General features: G+C 44.0%; 1 protein-coding gene across 20 annotated transcripts in view; it reads right to left on the reverse strand.

Moving 5' to 3' along the window:
• FBRSL1 (fibrosin like 1) overlaps positions 1-24,232 on the reverse strand; it is a 531,403-nt gene that overhangs the window by 82,378 nt on the left and 424,793 nt on the right. For 15 of the 20 annotated variants that reach the window (XM_031047810.2, XM_031047801.2, XM_031047809.2 and 12 more), the window contains one exon: positions 16,899-16,952. The exons of the other annotated variants lie outside the window; for them this stretch is intronic. In XM_031047810.2, coding sequence (XP_030903670.2) covers positions 16,899-16,952 — 54 coding nt within the window. The remainder of the gene's footprint in view (positions 1-16,898; positions 16,953-24,232) is intronic. 20 annotated transcript variants of the gene reach the window in all.

A 24,232-nucleotide genomic window follows, 5' to 3' on the forward strand; every position in this document is an offset into this window, starting at 1 on the left:
ATTTTACAAGCTTCAGATCAGATCTGCTTTTATGCGGGTTGTATCATATTTCAACAAAAAGAAGCATGGTTTTATCACACAGCAGCTCTGCTCTATTTTTTCTGCAGCAAGACATGCAGTCACCTGAACAAAATCTTTTCACCAGATCTTTCTGGGGGAACTGATGATGAATACAAATCTGGGGACCTAGAAGGAAGGAGCAGAGAACTTCTGAATGTTTAAGAGCTGGTACAGATCTGCGACATTCAGAAGTAACATAAAATAAACCCACCTTCACTTCTTTCAGCTTCCCATACAATGCACTTGCTGAGCAGTTTCACTACTTCATACATCCTGAATTTACTTAAGAAAGCACCTCTGCCAACACCTTTCTTCCAGCCCCATTAACTTCCTACAGCTCTCCTCCCAGGGGGACATGGATTAACTCCCATTAAAGAGGTGGGAGAGCATGGCCTGGCTCTGGAGCATGCAGCCCATTTCAGCACAGCCACAAGAAGGCTCCTACCCATCGTCAAGTGGAGAAATCCCTTTCTCCCAAGTCCCAACCTGCAGCCCTCCAGCCTCTTGGAAAAGCAGCCTCCAAGTTTATCTCCCTGGGCTGTGAAGCCATGCAGAGGCTGCTGCTGTCCCCTGGGATGGGGGCTCCTCACTGCAAACCATGTCAGGCAGAGCTGGATGGGGTTGGACAAGGAGAGTAATAAAACAGGAGCAGGAGATTCCAGAGGGCTCTTCTGCCTCTGAAGTCATGTTACTGTTGACTTCTTTATTGTGATTAACTTCTTGACATCCTCCTTCTGTGACAAGTGGGGGAGGACAGACTGAACTTGGTGATTAATTTATCAGTGAATTACCGTCTTCCCTTTCAAACCTCGCCCCCACCAATAATCTTTATGACTTGGCTCTACCTCATGAAAGGGTTTACAGCCTGGTACAGGTTTGACAGTCGTCATTTCATCATCAAGAAATTCAGTTTGGGGCATGCCATGCTCCTTTGCCAGACCTGGTGGTAATACCATTTCCAAGCTTAGGCCTACCCCATGAGCTCTCTATGGGAAGAAACCCTCTCCTCGCCAACCTCTCATTCAAATGACAGTAATTAGGGAATCTCATCACTTTAGACCTGGAGAGGGAGGGGATGAGCACGGTAATTGGAGACATTACATGAAGCCACACTGTGCTTAGAAAAAAACCCCAACCACCACACACAGAAGAAACCAGCCCCTTCCCCCCAACCTGGCTGGCATCTCCTGAATAAATTGCCTTTTTTTTCGGGCACATTGGTGTGCTTTTTAATACTGGAGACTACTGGAAGGACTCCTGCAGCCCGATTAAGTGTAATGCAGTGTAAGAAAAATAGGAAGGAGGGGGGAAACCCTCAGAAAGGCAATTGAAGTGAAAAATCTATCAACAGCGCAGTGGCTCCAGTGGAGCCAGGAGTCCTGCTCTGAACACGCTCTGACTTCCCAGTCATTTGCTCTGCCGGACACTCTGGGGACCCCAGCACAGCAAACTACAATTTCTAGTAAATATATCCCAGGGACACAATTAGTTTTTCAGCTGGGGGCATGATAAATTGGTCATGCATAATTCAAGGCCAGAGCGGGCTGGAGTGTAAACTGCTCCATGGCAGCTTCCAGCTCCCTGACAGAAGAATGCAAATGGGCTGCCTGGCGCAGGGGCTGCTGGACCCTGCAAACGCCATCGGCTTCATCCCACTGCCTGCCTGCTCCCGTGTCCTCCTGCGTGCACAGAAGCCCTTCCCCTGTGCATCAATGGCGATTTTAATTTCACAGCAATGTATCCATCACTGTCCGATGGCCTTTTGGGACTGAAAGCACATTGTTATCACAACAAACACTGCTCTTCGCTTGCCCAACTATGTTTTTTTTCCATACACAGACACAAGAGAATGGTTTTGGCATAGAAAGAGGCTGAGGGACTGTGTGGTCTATTGTCAGCATTAGGTGGCCTGGGGCAAGTAATTTCAAATCTGCCTCAGTGTTCCCATCTACACAATGGAGGTAATTCCAATCACGCAACTGCAAGGCTAGCAAGAAGGGCTCAGTCTGATAAAGATCTGAGAGGTGGCTGAGGAGATGCAGCATACCTAAAACAACAGCCAAGTTCTATGAGCTTTAGTTATTTAAATAAATGCAACTACCTGTTCAGAGTGATCATGTACAAGAACAAGAGAACCAGCTGCTTTGCAGAAGTTACATGGTGATGAATGAAACAGCACCTCCAAGGAAACTTTGGTAGTCCTTCAAAATGATGTCCCCGAGTTTCTCAGTGCATGCCCTACAATCTCCTAGCTGGGAAGGGATCATTGTGCACATGCTGGAAAAATCTGGTTGAAAAATCATTCCAAGTAGTCTCACTGTAAGTGAAGTGAGTTATATGGGGTCTCAGGCACAGCCATGGGTCTCCATTTCACCAGCTGCAGTTCTGCTTTCTTACACAATTCTGAAACCACTTTCCTGGATGCATTGCCATTTTCTGCTCTCCAGGAACAGAACAGGCATTTTAAGTCCAGTCTCTGGGAAATAAGAAGCAGGGCTGAGGAAGAGCTGAGGTATTCATAAAGGAACGCTTTGTTTCATTTTGGCAGCGCACCTAGAGATATAGCAGCCCTTTAATTTCATAGTCAGTTCCGCATACGCAAATAGGTGACTCTGGTTTGCCTAACAGTTACAAAGAGTAATCCACGCTTGTCTGTTTTAATACAACTACTGTTAGGTTTTTTCTTGAGCTTCACTGTTTTGTACAGAGCTGTGTTTTCCTAGAATGAGACCAAATAAAATCCAAGCAGAGTTACATGGGGTACATATCCAGGCACCACAGATGTTAACCTTGGTAAGACTGGACATCCTCATTAACTTTAGTGACACAATTCTGCCAATACTGTAAGTACCACTGACAATCATCAAGTCCAGGGAAAAACACACTGCCTAACACAGTAACACTGTGATTAAACAATTCCTCATTGTAATGTTCTGAATAGAAAACGTCAGCACTCTCCTGTCCCATCCATACATGGCACTCTTCAGTTTTTGATTCAATTTTCATTTTCCTAACTAAGCTGGTGTGCATCCATGTGCACACACACAAATAATTATCTGCAAAACTGTCAGAGGACTAAGTAGGCCAGCCTGAATTTCCCTTTGGACTAGATTAACAAAATTAGCTCTTCAAAAATATACCACATCTTTAACTATACTTGCATAGTTTTATATGATTCAGCAGGTCTGGCCTGTGGGGACACCTTCCCCCTAAAAAGCAATCCTGCAATGACAAAGCATTGAGAACCATATTTACGGGGCTTGCCTTACAGGCATGTGGGTGATGGTGCTCCTGAAGCCCAGGCATTTGCAGGGCTGAATCTGAAGACTGCATTTTGGTCCCTGAAGGTTTTTTGGTCACAAAAAGCTCTGCAAGCTCTGATGTTTGTCAGCAGACTGTGGAGGAGCTAGTGGGTGCGACAGCAGTAATTTAACCAACAACTTCAAGTGATGCCAACCTAAATTCTGGGCTGGAGCACAAGTCATTACAGAGCAGGAGGTGAGTGTGGACTGAAGGACCAAATCACTGCACTCTTGGCAAGAATTACATTTCCTCCAAGCCACCAAGTCCCTTCCTTTCCCAATTACACAAAAAAATATACAAACCTTCTCAAATTTAAGTAGGGTTTCAAAGGTCAGCTCTGTTCACATCAGCCCACAGGGATTACATTAAAAGAACCCACCAAGAACAACATTTTTTTGCTTAGTGAAACCAGCGGGGACAAAACAGAGCTAACAAGGATTATTATTTTTATGCACATTGCTAGGCTTTTTATCTCCACACATGAATGTCTTCTCCATTAAAATAAAACTCCCTGACACACATGGTACACTAATTGTTGTCCCAGCTGAGGTTTATCTGCCTCATAGCAATTACACCCATGAAAAAAATTTGGTCAGTTTTGGGGTTTTTGTGTGCGTGTTTATTTAATTTCAGTGTATGTTAAATCCTGTATCTGAACAAATGTGTTTAATTTAATTGTATACAAACCCAGGTGTGTTTGTGTATTCCAGTATGCACTTACAGCACTCATAGGCCGTAGTATAGGTACAGCCAGAACTCCCAAGTCAATACAGAACTGGGAACACTGCAGAACACCAGAAGATGGTTAGAAAAAATGTCGCAAAGGGAATCCAGTCAAGAAGAGAAAATTGGGGATAGTCAAGTATTGAAACCATTGTCCTCAACTTCCCAGTGAACCTTTCTAGGTAAGAAGTGAAAAGATCTTTAATATCTACTATCAGAAATGACGACTATCTGTTAGGGTCAGAAGCCCATGTGAAGATGGCTTCACAAACCATCCATTTATTAAGGATGATTTCCCTGTCCCTATCCACACAGGGAAGAACAACAAAAACCCTGAAGTATAAGTGGCACTGCTACATAGCCTGAAGGCCAACAAGCACTGGCTCTGATGAACCAAGGTGTAAGAGGCAATTGTGGCGTGAAGGGCCCTCTGTGGAGAACTCGCTGCTGCCAGCCATTACAGTCAAGAGCCTGTCAAGCCTTGTGGCCCAGATGCTCTCAGCTGGCAAGGTTAAAATGAGCAAGGAGGAAGCTTCAAGATGCTACAGCACAACAACAGTCCTCTGGGATAATCAATGTAGAAGGCTCTCCACAAATACAGCTAAACCTTTGTCCTGGAAACTCTATGTCCACACACAGGGTTATGGGATGATGATGTGCAGGGAGGCGATACCTGTGTAACCACCATCCTGCACACACAACTCCACATTTCATTTACACAGTTCGTATGTACAACACATTGTAAGCGGAGCCTCCCAGGCTTTTACAAGGCTAGAAAATTAAAACTGCAGTTTGGTCAGAAATATTAAAAAGCCTTGATGGTTCCACAAGGCCAAGAGCCCCTGATGGAGGCTGATCCAGCAATTCCTTCCTGGGTTTCCACTGGAAAAAGATTAGAAGCACATTAGATATAATATACCCATATGCTTTGTTGTGCTGGCTTTTTGTTTTGCCTTATAAGAAAGGAAGAGCAAGATAGAACCTTCCCCTCCAGAATATTAAAAGTAACAAATTTCACATTTTTTAACAAACCCTCCCCTCAGATCATTAGCCAGCCTGGCAACCGACCAGAGAAAATTTATAGCCGACGTGCAACATCAGCTTTCATCCAGAAATGCTAATTTCAGTAAAATGAATAGTGTGTGGGCTTTTCATACTGCTTTGCATTTGGCTCCTCACAGCCCTGTTTAAAGCCTGGGAACCGGCCATATAGTTAAACTGCACAGATGTTCAACAATCTGTACTTGTGTTAATTACCCTAATGTGAGCAGAAACTCAACAGATCCCTGCTAATGAAGGAGAAAGTTTTCCAGTGTGACTACCGTATGTTTCATTGTCACTGTATTACCAAGCTTCTCCCCCTCCTTCCTCTGCCCCCCCAACTCCTATTCTCTCCATCTCCTTTGCATTCACATCACCCTCCTACCTCAGCATGCATGAATTGGACCAACTAATGACTGTGTATTCGCAACATGGCAGACACTATTAGGCTGATCGGAGGTGCGGCTGCTGAATTTTAACAGGCAATTTTAAACAAGGTAAGAAAAACAGATTCATCATGCTCCTGATTCTCTCATCCCCACCCATCTGCCATACTTCTGCCCTTGCCACAGCTCAAAAACACTCGCAAAGTGCAAATACACTTCCCCCTCTATAAAACACAGAAGCGTACAAAGCAATGCAAATAGATGTTGCTGGGCAATTACTGGAGATGGAAGCTGGATGGTCGGGTGCATCCGGGAGGACAGAATAACAAGATGGCTCAGAAGCAAGGCTGGAGCCTGAGCTCAGGGAGGAGTACACTGCTTCACCTCAACAGGCAGCACAGTAGCCAAAAGAGGCTGAGGGTGATCCTGTCTGCTGCTCTGCTCCACTATCAAGAAGTGAGAGTGCCAAATTTCATTGTGGAAACCAGAGAAGCAGCAAGTTGTATGTTCAGCTGCAGACAGGAGGCAAGACGGGTTTTTTAAAGGGCATGATGGGAAAGAGTAAGGCAATGCTCAAGTGATCAGTGCTGCCAGTAGCAATGAACCAATACTGCTGCGCAACTTAACCTGGCATTAAAACATACTCGACCTCCGAAGAACTGCTTCTCCCACTGAGGATCTCGCTTTCTCTTCCAGCATCTCTCTGCTCCGCTCCCTGCTGCCAATCATCACGTCCAGCCACTGCTCTCAAAGCAATCTGCTTGGCAAGCAGAAGGCAAAGGGGGCCGGGTAAGGGCAACTGACTCTCAGCTTGTTAAGCCTTAGGTGACCTCTGAATGATACCAGCCCTGGCCTAAGCCAGAGTTCACATCTCCCAGGTGCCACCACTTCACAGTCAGGCCAGTCTTCACCAGCAAATTGTATTACAATGACCCTCATGGGAACAAATGTACTTGCCATGATTGACTTGACTGGCAGACTCCCCCCTACAGAGGAAGGGGGGAAGCAGACAACTTTGCTCATTTACTGCATCCATCCTGCTAGCTCAGCCTCCTTTGTCGTTCACAGAGTCAACAGCCTGCAAACTCAGGGATGAAGCAGCAGCTGCTGATCCAGGGAACTCACCATTGCACACCACCCCTCCACACGGGACAGGGCACTAGCTTCCAGCTCTTTATCCACAAAAACTGGAGTTCCTTCTCAAAAACCTTGTTCTTCATGAATTGAGGAGAGATGGGGGAGAAATGCCACACAAAAAGGTGGGGAGGGGATGCAGCATAACCCAGAAAGAGTTGAAAATTATTTGGAGAGCACTTGGCTCTTTTCTCCCACCTCTTCATCATTAGCACTGGAAGCAACACAGCTGTCTAATGGCAACTTCAGGCACCCATGGGCCAGCGAAGCGACATTTTCCACACTTAAATAACACTGAGCTGATTTAATTACTGCACTTAATAGTAACAAAAGATGTCTCAATTTAATCTTCAAACGGCCCTCCAAGATCAAAACACAGCTGGCTGGATAACAAGATGGCCTAGGCCAGCAAACAAGTAGGTCCAATTTGTTCAAGAGCCACATCCACTCCTCGGTATGAAAGGCCAAGGAACACTTGTGTGTCAAATGAATCAAAGACAGCAGCAGTCCCATCACCCTCCTCCCTCCCTGTCCGACTTTGGTTATATAGGAAAAAAATTAAAAGGCAGCTGATTCACGGGTAAAGAAATGCAACATGATAAAAGAACAAATGATGATGTTGGGGAGAGGAAGAAAAGAAGTAAGAACTAACAGGTTTTGCTTTTATAATCCTTCAAGATGATTAGGAATGAATAGATCAGATTAAAATCACACGGAGACAAAGGAAGGTCCCTAACTCTTTTGTTTTTCTTTCCATACTGGACAGAAGGAGACAGCTCATTAAGGAAAGCCTTCAAGACACAGCTACAGTGAGGAACAACCCAGCTTTTTTCATTTAGGGGTTTTTTAAGTGTCTGTTGGCTGTGTTTGGGCACAAAAAGTTGGAAATGAACCATTTACTTCTAACGTTCTCTAATTGTCCCTGCTGGGCTGTGATTGTTACTTTGTGCAGACTGCTCTGAGAAACGTCCCTCCCTTGAGCAGCCGTCAGTGTGTACCACTACCGGCACCAGGGCTGGGTGTCTCCAGGCTCCATCAAGGAATTGTTATGTTTTTGCACATTCCATTACAGCTAAGCATGGAAAAGTTACAGCCAAGCTTTCAGGCACTGCAACATTCCTGTGATCCCCTGAGCAGCATAAGAGTCCAAATTAACTTTCATGTTGTACACATGATGTAGCTTTCCAGCTCCCCCTTACAACTACTGATAATAACACGAGGGGCACACAGCCCACATTTTTGATCCAAGTTCTACTAGAATGAGATGCAAACAAGTTCAACAGACATCAGCTTGTTGAGCTTTGTGGAACTACTTTGGGCTGACAACAGTCTGTGGGAGATCGCTGCTGACAGCTTCAAAGGTTTTCCTAGTAATTTTTCCTAAACTCTCTCTCTTGATGGAGAACCATGATTAGGTAACTTAAATGTTCCATTTTCCTGGAGCCCTGAATCATGTGTTTTGGGGATTATGGTTTCTTTGAGTTCTGTTTTTCATTATATATAGAGCTTACTCCATCAACAGCGGCAGTTTTTAAACAACAGATGATGTCACTGGCCAGTGCACAATGAATATGAAAGACCTGAGGACAAAGTGGAGTTTGCTACAACTCTGGTGACTTTCCATGGCCCATAACATGGTAGAGGAATATGATATCCTTGTTTACAATGATCAGAGGCAGACAATCGAATGGTTTGATCAAACACCTTGGGCAGGCATGAGACATCAGAGAAGCACAGAGTCACTTAGTGGGAGGGACTTGGAGACATCGCCTGGCTCAACCTCCTCCTCAGACAGGGCTTAACTTCTACATTCAGCTGAATCTGCACACAAATTTTGGACTAATTCCCTCACTGTCCATTTAAGTACCTTCTTTTCCAGTGACTTTGACCCTGGATAACTCTGTACTTTTAAAAACACATTATTTTGCAATAAACTGGTGAAGAAGTACTCATAGCTTCAATTCATAATGCAGCCTCCCTGCTGATGTATGCTGAAGCTCAGAGACCAAACCTTCACACTTCAAACTAGCTGGGTTCAGCCATCTGCAAGTAGGAATAAAATTTCCTATCTCTCTGCTGAACTGGTTTCATTTAAGCAGGGTTGAACCTTAGCTTAAAACCACATTCCCAACCAGTTTCAGTTCTAGATCAGTAACAAGGGCTCTTGAGGAAGCATTACTGCTCAAGCTTGAGCACGTGCATGTTTCCAGTTTGCCTATTTGTTTAAGTAAGTGACAAAGATGGGGGGGACCAAAAGCAATTCCCTTAACTAGAATTCACAAGTGCAATCAACTAGAAAATCTCCCGGCTGCTTCCAAGGAGGGAGTCAGACTTTCTCAAAGCCTGAAAGCCAGCCCCGCTCAATGTACGTACAAAGCGCCAAGTGTGAAATCCTGACCCCACTGCAGTCAGCAGCGAAATTCCCATAGATTTCCTCAGGGCTAGGATGTTCAAACCTGTTCAGACAATTCATAAACCACCATTTCAAGGGCACACCTTTGCATGAGATTCCCAAGGGCCTTTTGAGTTTTGACTTAAATGCTTGGATTATTTTTACAATTCCAGTTATGGGTTCTTTGTTCGCAGGGAGTTAAGCAATACAAAGAACACAGTGAGAGAACAATGGAGGTATTACCATGCATGATTTGCCTTAAAAAAAAAATTCTCTTTCTTTTCATGAAGTTATAGATCCAATTTCAGCCTTTATTATCACTTTGCCATGTGAGAAAGTGCTTCTTAATTTTAATAAAGAAAGGGAGCTTCATATTTCAACAAGAGCTAAAATGCTTCATGTGATACAGGAGGTGAAAAGCTCTTGCTAGCAGCTACTGCAAACCGTATTTGCGGAGAGAAGGGGAAATAATCTGTCCACACCGAGTAAATCAATCTTGTCTAGGCCGTACCTAACGATGGGCAGTAGCCCAAAGACATCTTGTCCAATGAGATCATTTCTGCCCCCTCCATTTTAAGGGAAATGAAGAGCTTGCTCTGCCAAGCACGTATTATTAACATGTCACTTATCACCGAACCTGGGGCCCAAGCAAGTCCATATCTTGGTGCAGTCTATGGTGCACCACTGGACTACTGAGCATCCTTCATTGCGCTGTCCAATCTGGAGAAAGAGCCATTAACAATTCAGATCCCTTAAATCTACTCTGCCCTGAAAAAGGAGTCTGTGGTATATTTATGGAGGTTCTCATCTAAAACTTAACTGTGTTCTATTTTAAGTGAAGAATGACAAATTTAACCCAATCCACAAAGGCATATAAGTGCACCCAGTAGACACAGGCTTGTGCAGCTTACCTTGAAAAAATAGTATTAGAGGCCCACCACTCCCATTTCATGCTACTGTACACATTTTAATGCAGAAATGCTAGTTGTGTTTGGTCAGCCGAAGCTTCAGATCCATTCTAGTTTGAAATGCATTATGTAAATTCCTTTTTCCCCAGAGATGACCAATAGCCCTATTACTTTACAGCCTTTCCCATTAGACCCTGTTTACACTAGCACTGGAGCTGTAATAGCAAAATCCATCTTTAAATATTGTCTTCAGTGGTAAGAAGTAAACATAGTTTAGTAAAATTATTTCTAATACTGTTCCATCTCTGTCTGTTCTAGCAAAGGAAATGAAGTTCAGTGTAACCAGAGTACCTACATTCTGCTTTAAACATGCCCCACATGCAGCAGCTCTGCCACAGAGTGGGGGGCAGAGCAGTGAAGCCCCTCACGTACTGTCAGGGCCCATTTGTTTAGTATGAACAAAAAAAGCGAGAGAAAGCATCCACTCACCTCAGCTCTGTAATATTTGTAGCCTTCTTTTTCTTTTTTTGCAAAAGGCTGAAAAATTCAGAGTTTTACAAAGTAAAAACTCTCCTCTGGCCCCAATACCAACAGGCTCCTTCCAACCATGTGTGACTTCTTTTACTCCTCAACCTTGGCAAGTACCACACAACAAAACTGAAGGAAATACAGAGTCCTTTGTAAAAGGCCTTACTTGGACTGCAACTACATGATCATCTAAACAAACGCTACCATGCACAGTCCCAGTCTTCTCATTTTCCACCATAAAACCTCAGGCACAGGTAGGCGAGGTGTCCTGCACAGCATGGTGTGCCCTAGAGAGCACACAGCACAGGTCTCAGCCCTGGATGCCCCAGCCACCGGCATGTTACCTGGGCATTTAACAGAGGAGCACTGAGAGGGACAATATGCTATTCACCGCACGTGTTATCCATTGTTATTCATTCTGTACTCTGAATCTCAGCACAAGGGAAAAAGTAACCCTACGAAACTGGGAGCCATGCATGGAACACATTCCTACCCAAAGAGTAGCAACAAAAAAATCAGCAAGACACCTCCTGACAAATTTCAAGCCAGATCCAAAGAGTGAAATGGAGAAACCAAAGCAGTAGAAGCAATTAGCATTTATATATTCCAACTCTCTTGCATACAATTCCCAGCAAAGGGATTTAGCTGTGATGAACAGGGCTGTAAGATACAGAGGCGAGATACAGTGTGTTTTTATGATTCTCTTCAGGTACCTGAGTATGAAATCCCTGCCCTTCTCTCTCCTAGGGCTATTCATCTTTCGCAGGTGATGGAAAGCCACTCTCCCAGCGGGTGGTCCTGCTCTCACAGACCTTAATGTTTAATTGCCACAAATCAATTCCAACCTCGATGCTCAGGCTGCTGCTACCCTGTCCCCCTTTCTACCCCTTTCTCTTTGTACTGATCGCAGCCCAGGATCCTCTCATGTTACTAAATCAATCTTCAGACACACCACCTAGGAAAAACAAAGAGGCAGCACCAGGCGCTGCTCACCATGGCCAGCGTGATGAGTCGACCTTATGCACGAGCACCAGTCTAAACCAAGAGTCAACCCCGTGTGTCTGTGCGTGTGCGCACGTGTGCACACACACATACCTCCTATTTTGTTTTTTTGTTCAACTGGAATTAATCAGGGACGATAAACACTGTTTGTCTCCTGAAAGCAGCAGCAGGGGGATGAAATATGCCTCTTAAGCTTATCAGCTTCAGCACCACTGAAGAGAAAGCTGGCTTCTAAGCCCAGGGATAATGGGCTGTCCTTTCAGGAAGGTATCAGAGGTCTCAGGAGAGGGAGACAGCACAATGGTGTGACCTTCAGCTAATAAAGCCCACCCTAGAGTCCAAAGAAGCTTGGGGAATATTGACAAAAGTTCATATTTACAACAGCCTGGACTCTTTCCAGATACCATTACCAGTTAAGAGCTGCAGCCTCTGTACGTACACTCACACAGGCTTTTATTCTGCCTTCTCCTTTCTTTCTTTGTTCCCATGCTGGCAAAAGAAAAAATTAGTCAGAAAATGGCAATTCTTCAGCTAACGAGGCCCCACCAGCATCTTCTGTAATGAAGACACTTCTTTAAAATTTCAGTTTCAACCTCAGCACTATCCTCTACTCGAAGGAGATTCAAGGCCTCTCGCAAGGATCCGCAGTGCGTCATCACGCTCACCAGGAAGAAAGCATATGTGTTTTTGTGGAAAATCTGCTGATGTATTTATAATTCTTTAAACAAAAAGGCAGCCAACATATTGTAAAATGAGAAGGTTGGGGTTTGGGTTTTTTGCTGCTTCTTTCTAGTTTTTCTTTCTTTTGGAAACAGGCACCCTCAATCAATGCAGCCCCAGTTAAGAAATACAAACCCCAACGCTTTTTCAGGCAGAAACTGATCCCCCTCCCCCTGTCTGCATTGTGGTTAGCAGAATGACGTTTAGGCCATAACTAGAGTGCATAGGCATGACTGGAATACAAATAATAAATAATATCTTTTAAACTGTTCATACAGTGAAAAAAGCCAATTTCAAAACATAAAAACTGTTTGAAGCAGGAGTTTCATTTTTTCTGCCTCCTAAAGGAGCTCCAAAACAAATATCTAAAAGTAAAGGTTTGGAGGAAATCTGTTTTCAAGGGTAATTTCACTGAAATCAATAATAAATCTCAAAACATTTAATGGAAATAATGTCCTCAGCAACAGAGCTGTTTTGACCGCACTTTTCAATCCAGCCATGCCGCTCTGCCACTTTTATTTATCTGCCTCATAATTCATCTTTGCCATCCTGAAACTAACCCTGCTGGGGTTCAGAAGGGATCCAAAGACTGGTATATATCAGAACTTCTCCCAGTAACACCTTCAGAAAGGTGCCTCTGTATCTTGGCAGTCTCATTTACCATGCTGGTATTTAACGGGCAGGAAGAAGGCTGAACAGACCACACTACAAAGACCACAAATTTCTTGCTTTTGCTTTCCAGTGAAGAACCCGTTTCCACCAACTGCTACAGTTACAGCAGCTGCACAGGCTCACAAGCAGATTTCTAATTTCCTACAGTTTAGGCCCAAGCATGCGTTTCATCTGTTCTCCTTACCCTGCCCAGCCATATTCACTGTCAAGAGAGTTCAGATGATTGATTACAGCCTGTCTGAATTCAAAGTAGTCAAATTAGGTATTAATGTTGTGCTTAATGTGCTCACACAAACAAGGTCACTGGTTGCATCAAGACTAATAGGAGATGACACACACTGGGACTGCACGGCCCAGGGGACTGGTAGCAGGATGAAGAGTCTTCGGTTTATGGCCACTATTTCAAAATGAAGCCCTACAGACTGTGACAATTACTCAGCAACCTGCCCAAGAACCACTCAGCACAAACCCAGGGTCCTCCATAAACTCATGACAGAGGCACTGCTATCACCTCGACTGCAGCCAGATTTTGATCACTGTCAAGATTAACTACCCTCTGTCCTTGCTCCCAAACATTGCTCCAAATCACATCTATCCTCACTCTAGAGGTGAGCAAACAAAATCAATAAGCAGTACTGAATTTAGGACGTGGTGTAAAACGCCAGGGAAGAAATATAAAGAGTCCTAGGAAGTCAATAGTGCCATCAGAAAGATGCAACCACATTCCTCCTGGGAAAACAGAAACTAATTCATCTGTGGAAAAGTAACACAGAACCATGATAATCAGCAAGAAAGAGAAAGATGGAAAAGGGAAAGGTGTTGGGTTCTTCCAGAAGGAACCTGCTTGGAAAGCTAACAGCCAGTAGGGCGAAATACCCATTAAACGCATGGGGAAGGAGAAGACCACTGAAGTAAACCACTATTTTCTATGGATAAGAGAAGGTGCTGCAAATGACAGCATGAAACACTTGGAATCACTTTCCAAGACCACCTCTCTACACACTATTTCAAGGATGCGAGGTTGTGTCTGCTGGCTGCCATCAAAGCCCTAGCTGAGTGCTTTTCATTGCCTAACCTTTAAAACAGAATTGTTTTATTTTTAACAGTGAGTTCCTATTGAGAAGCTCCAGCAACAACTGTGTCTGGTTGTAATTTTATACCTGTTTTCCATGGCAGAACCCCTGGCTCTCAGGAAGCCATGGGGTATTAACTGCATCCCAGAGAAATAGGCAGATCCAGGACACGTCTTCTGCTGCAGTGGATGGCCAAGTGCTCAGAACTGCTGCCTTCTTCACTTCCAAATCCCAACCCTCAGAAAGTCTGCTTTTAAGGTATGAATTTAAGAATGAGTATTGGAGATAAAAGGTTGAAAAATCAAGCTCTAGCCTGAGAAGATGTGAATCTTCAAGGATTCAGATGCCATCTGTCCTGGGCATGCTCTCAGGCACCCTGCCTTTGAGCACTATGAGAAACCTACATGACCTGCTCGTGTTGTTGCATGACATGGCACAAGACTTTGTCTTCCTTGAGCCAAAAGGTAAAAAAAGATTCAGGGCTTGAAATTGCAAAGAATTAAGACTTAACATCAGCCAAGACGGTGACTGGATCTCAGAGGCCTGAATTCCCTGAATTTCTCCTTGCTGCTGTGACGAGTTCACACTGAAAATTTTCCCTTAAGCAACTGCCTGACTAAAATACAGCACACCCTTACCGTAAAGCCCTTTGTTAAAACATCTTTGCCATAAAGCTGCAAAACCCTGGCTCCTAAGTACATTAAATCCTTATAAACCTGCCTTCATTTTAACCGAACAGTATTTCAAGACACAAAGCGCTTCTTCCGAGAGATAGCACTTTAATGAGGAAAGGGGTAAAATATATAAACCAAACCTCATTATAGCATAATTTCTAAGAGACAAGCATGCTGTTACAAAAAGAAGCCATGGCAATTGCATTTCACATAGCTTGAAGATTTAATACTTTTAAAGAGCAACTGCTACTTCCAGCCATTGGTGGTGTTTTGTTTTGAAGATAACTGAAAGCAACCAGAAAAATGGGTCCACTGGCAGCTGTGTATTTTATATTCCGTAAATTGCTGCAAATGGTGGATTCAGCTCTGCTGCACACTCACAAAATGTAAGGTGAATTGGACAGTAAGAGACTGACTACAAGTTACTGTGTATATTTTCACCTTTAAACCTCTGTGTTCTTAAAGGTTGTTGCTTTAACACGTAGCATGGACACGGTAAATTACCCAAACCAGATCCAATTCAGACTGGATTGAAAGCACTTACAGTGATACAGCTTGTTCACATGTTAACAATGAAGTAGAAGAAACCCATCAACAAAACACACTATAGGATATATCTGGGGTACTGAAAGACAAATGAAAGTGATGGATATAATGCCCTTTAAAACCACCTGCTGGATAACCCAGGGTAACTGGTGCATCTCAGGGACTCAATTGGTTTCAAAAGGTGATAATACTCAGTGTTTTTAAACCTAAAACTCAGTTGCTTTCTACAAAATGTCAAATGCAACAACTCCCCATCCCTCCCCAACAACCAGAAAAACGTCACTGGAAAAAAACCTTCTTCCCAAGAACAAACTATCAAAGGAGCATCTTGAATTACATTGCTATAGAAGACTTTTAAAGTTAATCTAATAATAAAAGCCATTATTGATTACAGTTCTTCCACATTATTCTTCCAGTTGTAACTTCTGAAATAAAAGCTTAGCAATGATTAGGTATTTACCACAATCAGCAGAGGGAAGTAGTGAAAAAAGATGAGCAGAAAGGTCACCAGAGAGACAATGAACCTTTTGGGTTTTTTTGAGAGGAGGAAAACAAAACTAAACACAAGAAACAACCACCCCCCTCCCAAGCAACCCTCCCCAAAACCCAATGACAGCAGGGGGATGCACTTCACAGCAGCTTTGACTTGAAGCACATATAACATTGATTGATGGATACTGAAAGCAAAGACACCAGTGGAAAATTAAACCCAACCAAGCACCAAAATTGGGATAGGTTTTTTTTTGTGTGTGTTTCTTGGTACTACTTCACTAAATTGTGCAAGAAGAGTCAAAATTTCAGCAAATTATCCTTTTAGGTACTGTTACAGATCTGGGTCAACAGCAGAGTGAAAACTGACATGTAACTGATGCCTATAACCTGGTCAGGATAAGTATTTCCTCTTCTCTCTCTGCTGTAGCTTATAGTGAATGAAATTCTGGACTGAAGAGTGCTTGTTCTCCCTGATTACCAGAAGGTTCAACACTCACTTCACAGCTACAGCGATGGAGTAGCACTTCTGATTGCAGTTCTGAGAGAGGACATCTGAAGAGAACATAATACACCAACCCTTTCTCTAAGTACAAAATCAATAACCTTGCCTTTGGGTCCTGTTTCAGAGACACTTCTACAATTTTCATTTCTACTGACTCTTCTTCTTTCCATGTTTACAGTGAAAGGATAACAGGTCCCTCCTTCACCATCATCACTCCCTTGTAAGACACAAGGGACTTTTCCAGCTCTCATCGACTTTGCCACAGAAGACAGCAGACTGGACAAGTCTGGGCCAGCATGTCAGCACAGCACACAAATCCTCACAGCATGTCTGGCATTAAGGTAACCCAGCCTAGCACGTGCCTTCCCTGAACTCAACTTTTACTTCAATACGTTTTTCTGCTTGGCTGTGCAACTAAAGCTCAAGGAAGAAGATAGCTGCAAGCAAGAGCACATGCTACTTTTATTTTACAACCTTCCCACTTCCTCCCTGAATAAGAGAGGGTTTGGGGATGGTAAAAATGAGAAGCCTTATTACAAACGTGTAATGAGACCCTGAGCTAACAGGTTAGCTGACATGGAGCTGTTAACAGTGAATTGGCTTGGAGACAGTGGAGGGGGAAAAAAAAGAAAGTAAAAAGGGGAGACAAAGCGAGAGACACAGAGACAGCAACCAATTCAGCTGCAAGAAATAAAGCTAAATCAGTCCCAAGTGCCCATGTTGGAGAGACTTGATCTCATACCTTGCTTGTTATCAAGGCACTCCTGATACGAGTCAGCTCCAGTTCCGTTGCGGTCTACAGACAAAACAAAAAGTTTCATTCATATCAAACATAAGTATTAGAAACTTCTCAAACGGCAGCCCTGCTGGAGCAACATGTTACGTGCAAACCGTGCTAGTTCTTTAGGAGGCCACACTGGTTTGCTGACATAAACTGTGAGTTGTTACCAACAAACTGCAATGAACTGACACCAGCCTGCTTGAAGGAATGTGTTTTATGTCCCGGGCAGTGGGTGCAGCCAGCCTGCCCATCTGTCTCCACAAAGCAAGTACCTTAAGCACATGGAAGATGAAATACTTGGAGTTAAATCTATCATTACCCTGTCTACTGTAGGCTCTAGTTTAAACCAGCAGAACCCAAACTATTGTCTGGAATAAGCCTCCCTGTGGCTCATGGTGCTGAGCTCCCTTTTGGTTTTTGGCTGCTATGTCACATTCAAGATAACTGAAAATACAAGAACATGGTTTCCAAACATCACTCTTCTATGGAAGCAATACTTCCTGTAGTTACAACTAGGGTTATCTGATCCAGCAGGAGAGGAGTTGGTCTGTGCCATGAGAACAGGGAGAAGCTGAGACTCCTGTACTCATCGGTGCTCCACACAAGGAAGAAACGAGACAGCTCCCAAACACACATGTAGTCACACACGTGGTTTTCACAGCCAGCATGGATATCACCTACCAAACCCCTTAATCTGCATTAAAGTTTCAACTAGATCTCATTGGCTGTGTGTAAAAGTGGTTTAAACTGCAGGTTAGCAGAATCAGGTTACAACATGCTTGGTCTTCAAAAGCAAACCAAAAAATGTTCCAGCATGGCTTCTCCTGCTTCCCAATTCAGTTCAACCACAAAAGTAAGTTTGGATGGTCCTTGGGAGAAAAAGTATTAAATACATCTCTAAGCCCTGGATAAGCTAATGCTTTTTCAGCAGCTTACATGCACCTTATATACTTTGTTGAACATGAGGAATAAAGCCACTAAGCCCATGAGATAGGTGTTGGCACACACACTGAGGGTCCTCAGAAAGTGAATGTCCTGTACATCACAGGCACAAGCAAACACACAGTGCTAACTCAATCCTGCTGTTTAATTACCAAGCCATTTGATCATCTCACCCATGGCACATACTCCTACCATACCAGCTCTGGTGGCAGTGCAGACAGCTCCTCTGCCAAAACAGTCTTATCCATGTGGGTATCACAACTAACAAAAAAGCCATCACTGTGGAACTGGGAGTTAGCAGTACAACATGAGGCTGAATGGGCAGACAAGCTGTCCAGGAATAGTATTTCAGTCTCACCATCAGAAGAACCAGCACAACAGCAATATGTTAATTTCTGTCTAAAGATGTTCTTCAGGGCCCAAAGATTAGAAATGCCATTCACAACAGGAAAAATGATGATACTGAAAACCCTCCCACCCGGGCACCTGCAAACAATTGTATTTCTGCACCTCCAGAAAGTGACTGGCCCCTGAACATGATGGGGTCTGGCACTTCTCACGCGTGGCAAATGCATTCCCACACAAAGTGCCCTTCCATCTTTCCTCAACCAACAGCAGTGATGGCTCCTTGAAAGTACGAAGAGATCCAGATCAGAGCTAAAAGGCTTCACATTCAGCAATACTATTTAGTGAACAAAGCAGCAAAAATTAAAGTTGCCCCAGTGTTTGTGTTGTGCAAATCCCAGATAATAGATCTTCCCCCTAATCCTAATGAGGCCTTGCCATTAAAATCTTTATTAGCTTTCAGCTCTGCAGATTGCCCAAAGGCTCATCAGTTTCCCTATCTCTCAGTACCAAGATCTGCTTTAACTTTTACAAATAGCTCTAAGATATTTCTCAGCTTATCAGCATTGCCAAGCAGTCTGTCTTATCATTACTATTGCAGATAAAATAAATGAGCTCACGATGATATGAATAATGGCATTTTCTGTAGGCTGGTTTCCTATTACGTTTTCAACAGATTGTAGATTTCAACTTAGGCACAAAAGCAAGAACTACAAGAGAAGTGGAAGGGGAAGGGTGGGGGCTTTCTTCCCTGTCTTAGGGCACAAGCTATGGTTTTCGGCTCACCTGATGCAAGCTAGTAATTAGTTTTGAAAGGGAGGCAGAAGCACCTCAGCTTTGCCCTCTCTGAAGACCAAAAGCACAGTTACTTGTGGGATGTTTTTTCAGCTGCATTTGCTGGAGAGAAGCAAAGGCTAAACCGCGCTCTGCCTAATGAAGCCATCTTCATTAGTTTGCTCCTTTCCCTCGCAGACTAGGAACACCAGTCAGGTTGGGAATGGAAAGCATGAAAAGCAACAGAACTGCATCTGAATTAAAAGATGAGGCTACAAAGGTCTCTGACGCCTGCTCGAGGCTGATTAGCACGAGGCGCGTGTGGCCCCACTGCAGCACAGAGCGGATTCCACAGTGCAGGCTGTGGGAAGAGGCACGGCATCCGCAGGAGATGGGGAAGGGGGAGGATGAACACGTCTCTCCCCTCGCTGACAGCGAGCAGGGAGGTCATGTTCTGGCAACCATTTTCTGGCTGCTCCCTGCAGCAATCACTACAGGGTTAACAGCTTCTCCGCTCCCCAAATTCCTCGCCCTGTCACTGTATCAAGGTTATCTATTATTGGCAGTGACAGGTGAAAATTAATCTCCTAATTATTTCTTGCTGTGTAATCTGCACTGAAGTAGTAACGTAAAAGGATTACAGTACACCCTCTACGGAAGGCTTTGCTAGAGAGCCAATCATCCAGGGAGATAGGAGGTATGTGGTAAGGAGATATTTATGACAGATTTCCAACCATTTTGAAGGCAGACTATAACTTCATAACCTACAGTTCTGGAGTAAGGATCTACTTGCAGGTATCTTAATAGCCAAAAGGCTTTCTTTCTATTGCTGATTAATCCATGGGAAAAAAAATCCCCCAAATGTATACCCATTATGTCCCTGATTCCTCTTTGGTACAGCAGTTACTGCAGAAACAGCATCCACGTACAGATGTTTTTTACCCCTGACAACAACATTATTGCAAACAACATACCCAGCTTGCGTTGACTCAGTATTAAAAAGCCTGTAGCTATCTTCCATGGCAACATTTTTTCCACAAGAAGCCAGGCTGAGTGCTTTCAAAATTAAAAGTATTTCTAAAAAATCTCATTTTGTAAGCAAGCTAGAAATATCTTTGGTAACAGCACAAACAGCCACCTTGAAATGCTGCCCTCATGTAAACTCTAACACTTCTCCTACCACCCACCAGAAAGCAAGGTTTATTTTTATAGTATTAAAGAATACACTTTTTTTAATCATTCACCCCTTCAATGCAGCCATATAAGGTACAGATGGATGTTCTGGAGAGCCTATTTTTCTACACCCATGTCAACAGCACCATCCTAGTTTAAGTTTAGAAGAACCAGCAATCACAGGTTGCCATTCTTACAGTCTGAAATGAAGTTAGCTACCTTGAGAGATGCTCTTGTGCTAAATCCCACCTGTGAGGGGGTTAATGCAGGGATCCCTGTTTGTAAAGCTCTGGCAGGGTAAGGGGCTGGGGCAGCAGGGAAGATGACCACCCTGGTGTCACCATCTACAGTCAAGCCCTTCCACCAGTATCAGTCTCAGTTTTCAGTTCCCTTGATGGCAACCATTTCTACAGGGCACAGAAAGATCACCGATTCCACTCTCAGTACTTAAATCTACCACCATTTTCCCCCTTTTTGGAAAGCCAAACCCTACCACAAACTTTGAAAGCCACACAGTGGTCAGCAGCGAGTGGGCACCACTCTGGCTTGTATTTCCAACTGAGTCACTGTTAGGTGAAGCAGAACAGGTAACTGACACAAAGCAAAACCACCAAGACCACCCCAAAACGGGGCGAAGGCACCCCCCGGGCTGCAATGTGCGCCCGCAGCCACGAGGTGGCACACGGAATACTATGAAATATTATCAATGAAACACTGAAATCAAGGCCAGGACTTGAGAATAGCCACTGCACCTCCAACTTCCCCATGAAGAGAGCGGTGCAGACCTGGCTCCCTCTCCAGAGCCTCCCTCTGGGGTCCCTGCACCACCTCGGCTGCTGGAACCTGCCCCAGGGCCATGTTCAGAGAAACCCACCCATCCCTAACTCAGGGGACAAAAGCTGGACAAGAATTATCCGAGTCACCGAGGGTTTTAAAGCAGCAGCTCCAATTAGGCAAATTCCCCAGCAGTGACAGAGGTGTTAAGGCTGTTCACCTTTTCCTCTGTTGGTTTTAACACCTCTGTGCCTGAGCAGCTCCGTGCTCACCATTGGGCTCTGAGTGTGAAACGTGGTGAAGGGCAGGTGTGTGGGGATGAATTGTTTTCCTGTTTAAAGCAACTGCTACTAAATAAGTTAAGGGTATTTAACTCATTTTAAAGTGCTTTCTTCTCCACCTGACAGCTCCTAAGCAATCCTTCGGATATTACAAGAACTCTGAAAACACGTATCCAGCTACCAAGTTTTACTGAATCCACAGTATCACATATATGCATTTCTACGTATTTTATTTGCACCAGCATGAGGATAAGGTCGTTTGTGTTTACATCATTAAGACTAGAGATTTCCTTGTCCTTAGGACCTATTTTTAATACAGAAACAGAAATGATTTAACACAGCCTAGAACAGAACATAAACCCTTAATGGTTTACCCTTGGTGTTAAATAAGTAAGGGAATTTATTCAGGAGCATCTCTCATTTTGCAGATGTTTTAATCTTATGGTTACCTAATCTCTTACATAGTAGTTATGAGAACAAAAGAAATGTGTGTAAAGGCAAAGCACCCACCTACTAACATATCAGTACTACTTTTAACAAGCCTATTTTTCAGTAATATGTTTTCCTTATGGAAATCTGAAGAATAAATTCCTATCCATAGGCATTTTCCCCAAATGCTCCATCACCAACCTCATTACAGGATACAGAAATTCTCCCAGGGGATATTATGTAATGGCAATCCCTCCTTCCTCTCCCTAAGGAGTGTATTTCTCATTACATCTCCTGGTAATTGATCAGTGTAGGAAATAATTTCTGGTAAACCCATATGTTTCTTTACCTAGTGCAGAATTTCCATCTTATTCAAAAGAATAAAAGGCTGCAAGAAACCCTAAAATTTCCATTTCTGATGCAGAATGCCAGTCTTTGCTCAAACATGCTATTAAGCAAGGAGCAACGCGCTCTTATACCTGCCTGACTTCAGATCTTGCAAATTCATCAAGTCATTAAAATTAACCAGGTTACATTTCCTATTCCAATGATACAAATAATTTGACTTGCCTACATCTTCCATAATGGCCTTCAAAAGACTGCTTCATATTCAAGTGTACCCAGACAGCACAACCCCTAGCTATTATGGGTCACTTGACACAAGGATGCTGGGAGCCAAGGAAAAAAGAAGAAATAAAAGATTTAAGGCAGAAAATGACATACACATCTGTGCTTTCCCAAAGCAATGCAGCACAGGGGCTCACTGAAGAATGCAGCCCTCTTCATTGCCACTTTTATCAACATCTCACCACTAAACATCTCAACAGCTCTTGGTTTGAAAAGCAACAACAGCAAACACTGGTATCTGCACCTCTTACCAAAAGTTAACACTTTAAATTGCATCATTCTTGCAAAATAAATACCAACTACTGCTAAATATCTGTAGTTTATCACTGGAATTTGAAGCACACTCCAATCCCTTCTTTAACTTAAGGCAAGAGCTACTTGTGACACCACTATTCGATTCACCCAGCCCAGGCCAAAAGGTCCAACACGACTGCGTGTCCTGACAGAGTAATACTAGGATGTATTTTGCTCCTACATTTATTTATGAGAACAGAGTGCCACTCTCCGATAAACAAGGCTTTAGGTTTCACTCAGAATAACCCACCTTCCAATTTAAAATCACTCTGTACCAGCAAAAACTCAGTATCCAGCTACATAAAACGCTGCCTGCTTGCTCTATACCATTAATCTCCTCTGGAAAAGAGGATCCGGCAGTCCGAGCTAGTGCCTTTTGGCTTTAGCACAGGGCAGTTTGAGAGAACCGTGTTCAGCAAAGAAGAAAATTCTTGAAGAGCTTTACAAGTCTGCCACTTGTAGGAAGTTAATGCTGTGTGTATAAATCAAGCAGCTCGCCCTTGTAAGTCTGTATGTGGGGAAAATCGGATTTATACATAAACATAAACCTCTGATCAGGGATGACCAGAGATTTAACTCTCTAGAAAGAAGAATGGGGAGACTGTTTTCCTGTAATACCTCAGCAGCCTTTCCCAGCTGAGCGAGGCTTTCTGTCAAGAATCGATAACGAAGTAAATAATTCCAGTTTCGGCGGCACAGGGGAGAGCGGTTAAGGACGATCTCCAAGACCCAAAGCAATCATTTAGAACAGTAACTTACATAACAAGAAATTATCTCTGTTACAGAATTAGGTTAAAAGGACCTCAGATACTACAATGTTACAAAAAAATCAGGACATGCCTTGAGAAGATTAGCTCGCGAGCAGCCTCCCGAGATAAATGCGCAACTTCAAGAAGATTTTACAAGCCTAAAAACCGGTTTAAATTCCAGAGAGACACAGAAGCCTTTGCCATTTAAAAAGGTCCCTCTTGCCTTCCCCTTATTCCTGAGCTCTTCTTCCAAACCACCTTTGGCTAACCAGTGATCTGGAAATGCGCCTTCATTCTCCCTTTCTCCTTTCAAATTTGTCACTTTAAACACACAAGGTTTAGTTTCTTAATTGGATTAATTTTTCTCTGGAGCTGGGCAGAGGGGCACAGCAGCAGCGCCTCCAGCACCATCTGCCAGGATGGGAGGAGGACGGGGCAGCTCTCAAGCCAAAAGACACACGGAGAAAACAACGCACGAAAACCATGTTCAGAGTTGGTATTTCTTTGTGCGCAGAAGGGTCTCGGGTCGGCTTCGAAGGGGTTAAATCGCCGGCTACAGATCTGGGAGTTTGTCACCGGTTCTGATCGCCAGCAATGCCGGACCTAACGCTGTCCTCGCCCGGCAGCCCCGGTACAGCTCCGCCTGCCCAGAGAGCACCCCAAGGAGCCGAACCGCCTCGTTCTGCCGAAGAGGAGCACTGACGGGCGGCGGTCAGCGGGGGGGAAACCGAGTCCGCACGGCTCGGGGGCACCTGGGTACCGGAGAGGGGGGGTGTCTCGCCCTGGCCCCTCTCTCGGTCCCCTGACGGAGGCAGTGGTTCAATCGCTATTAGTTTTGTGTGTGTATCCCCTCCTGGAAGTGGGGGCGGGAAGCGGGATGCGGTCGCACTGGAGGAATGTGCGAAAT

Source organism: Melopsittacus undulatus, chromosome 12, assembly GCF_012275295.1.
Source record: "Melopsittacus undulatus isolate bMelUnd1 chromosome 12, bMelUnd1.mat.Z, whole genome shotgun sequence".
In the NCBI taxonomy this organism is placed as follows: domain Eukaryota; kingdom Metazoa; phylum Chordata; class Aves; order Psittaciformes; family Psittaculidae; genus Melopsittacus; species Melopsittacus undulatus.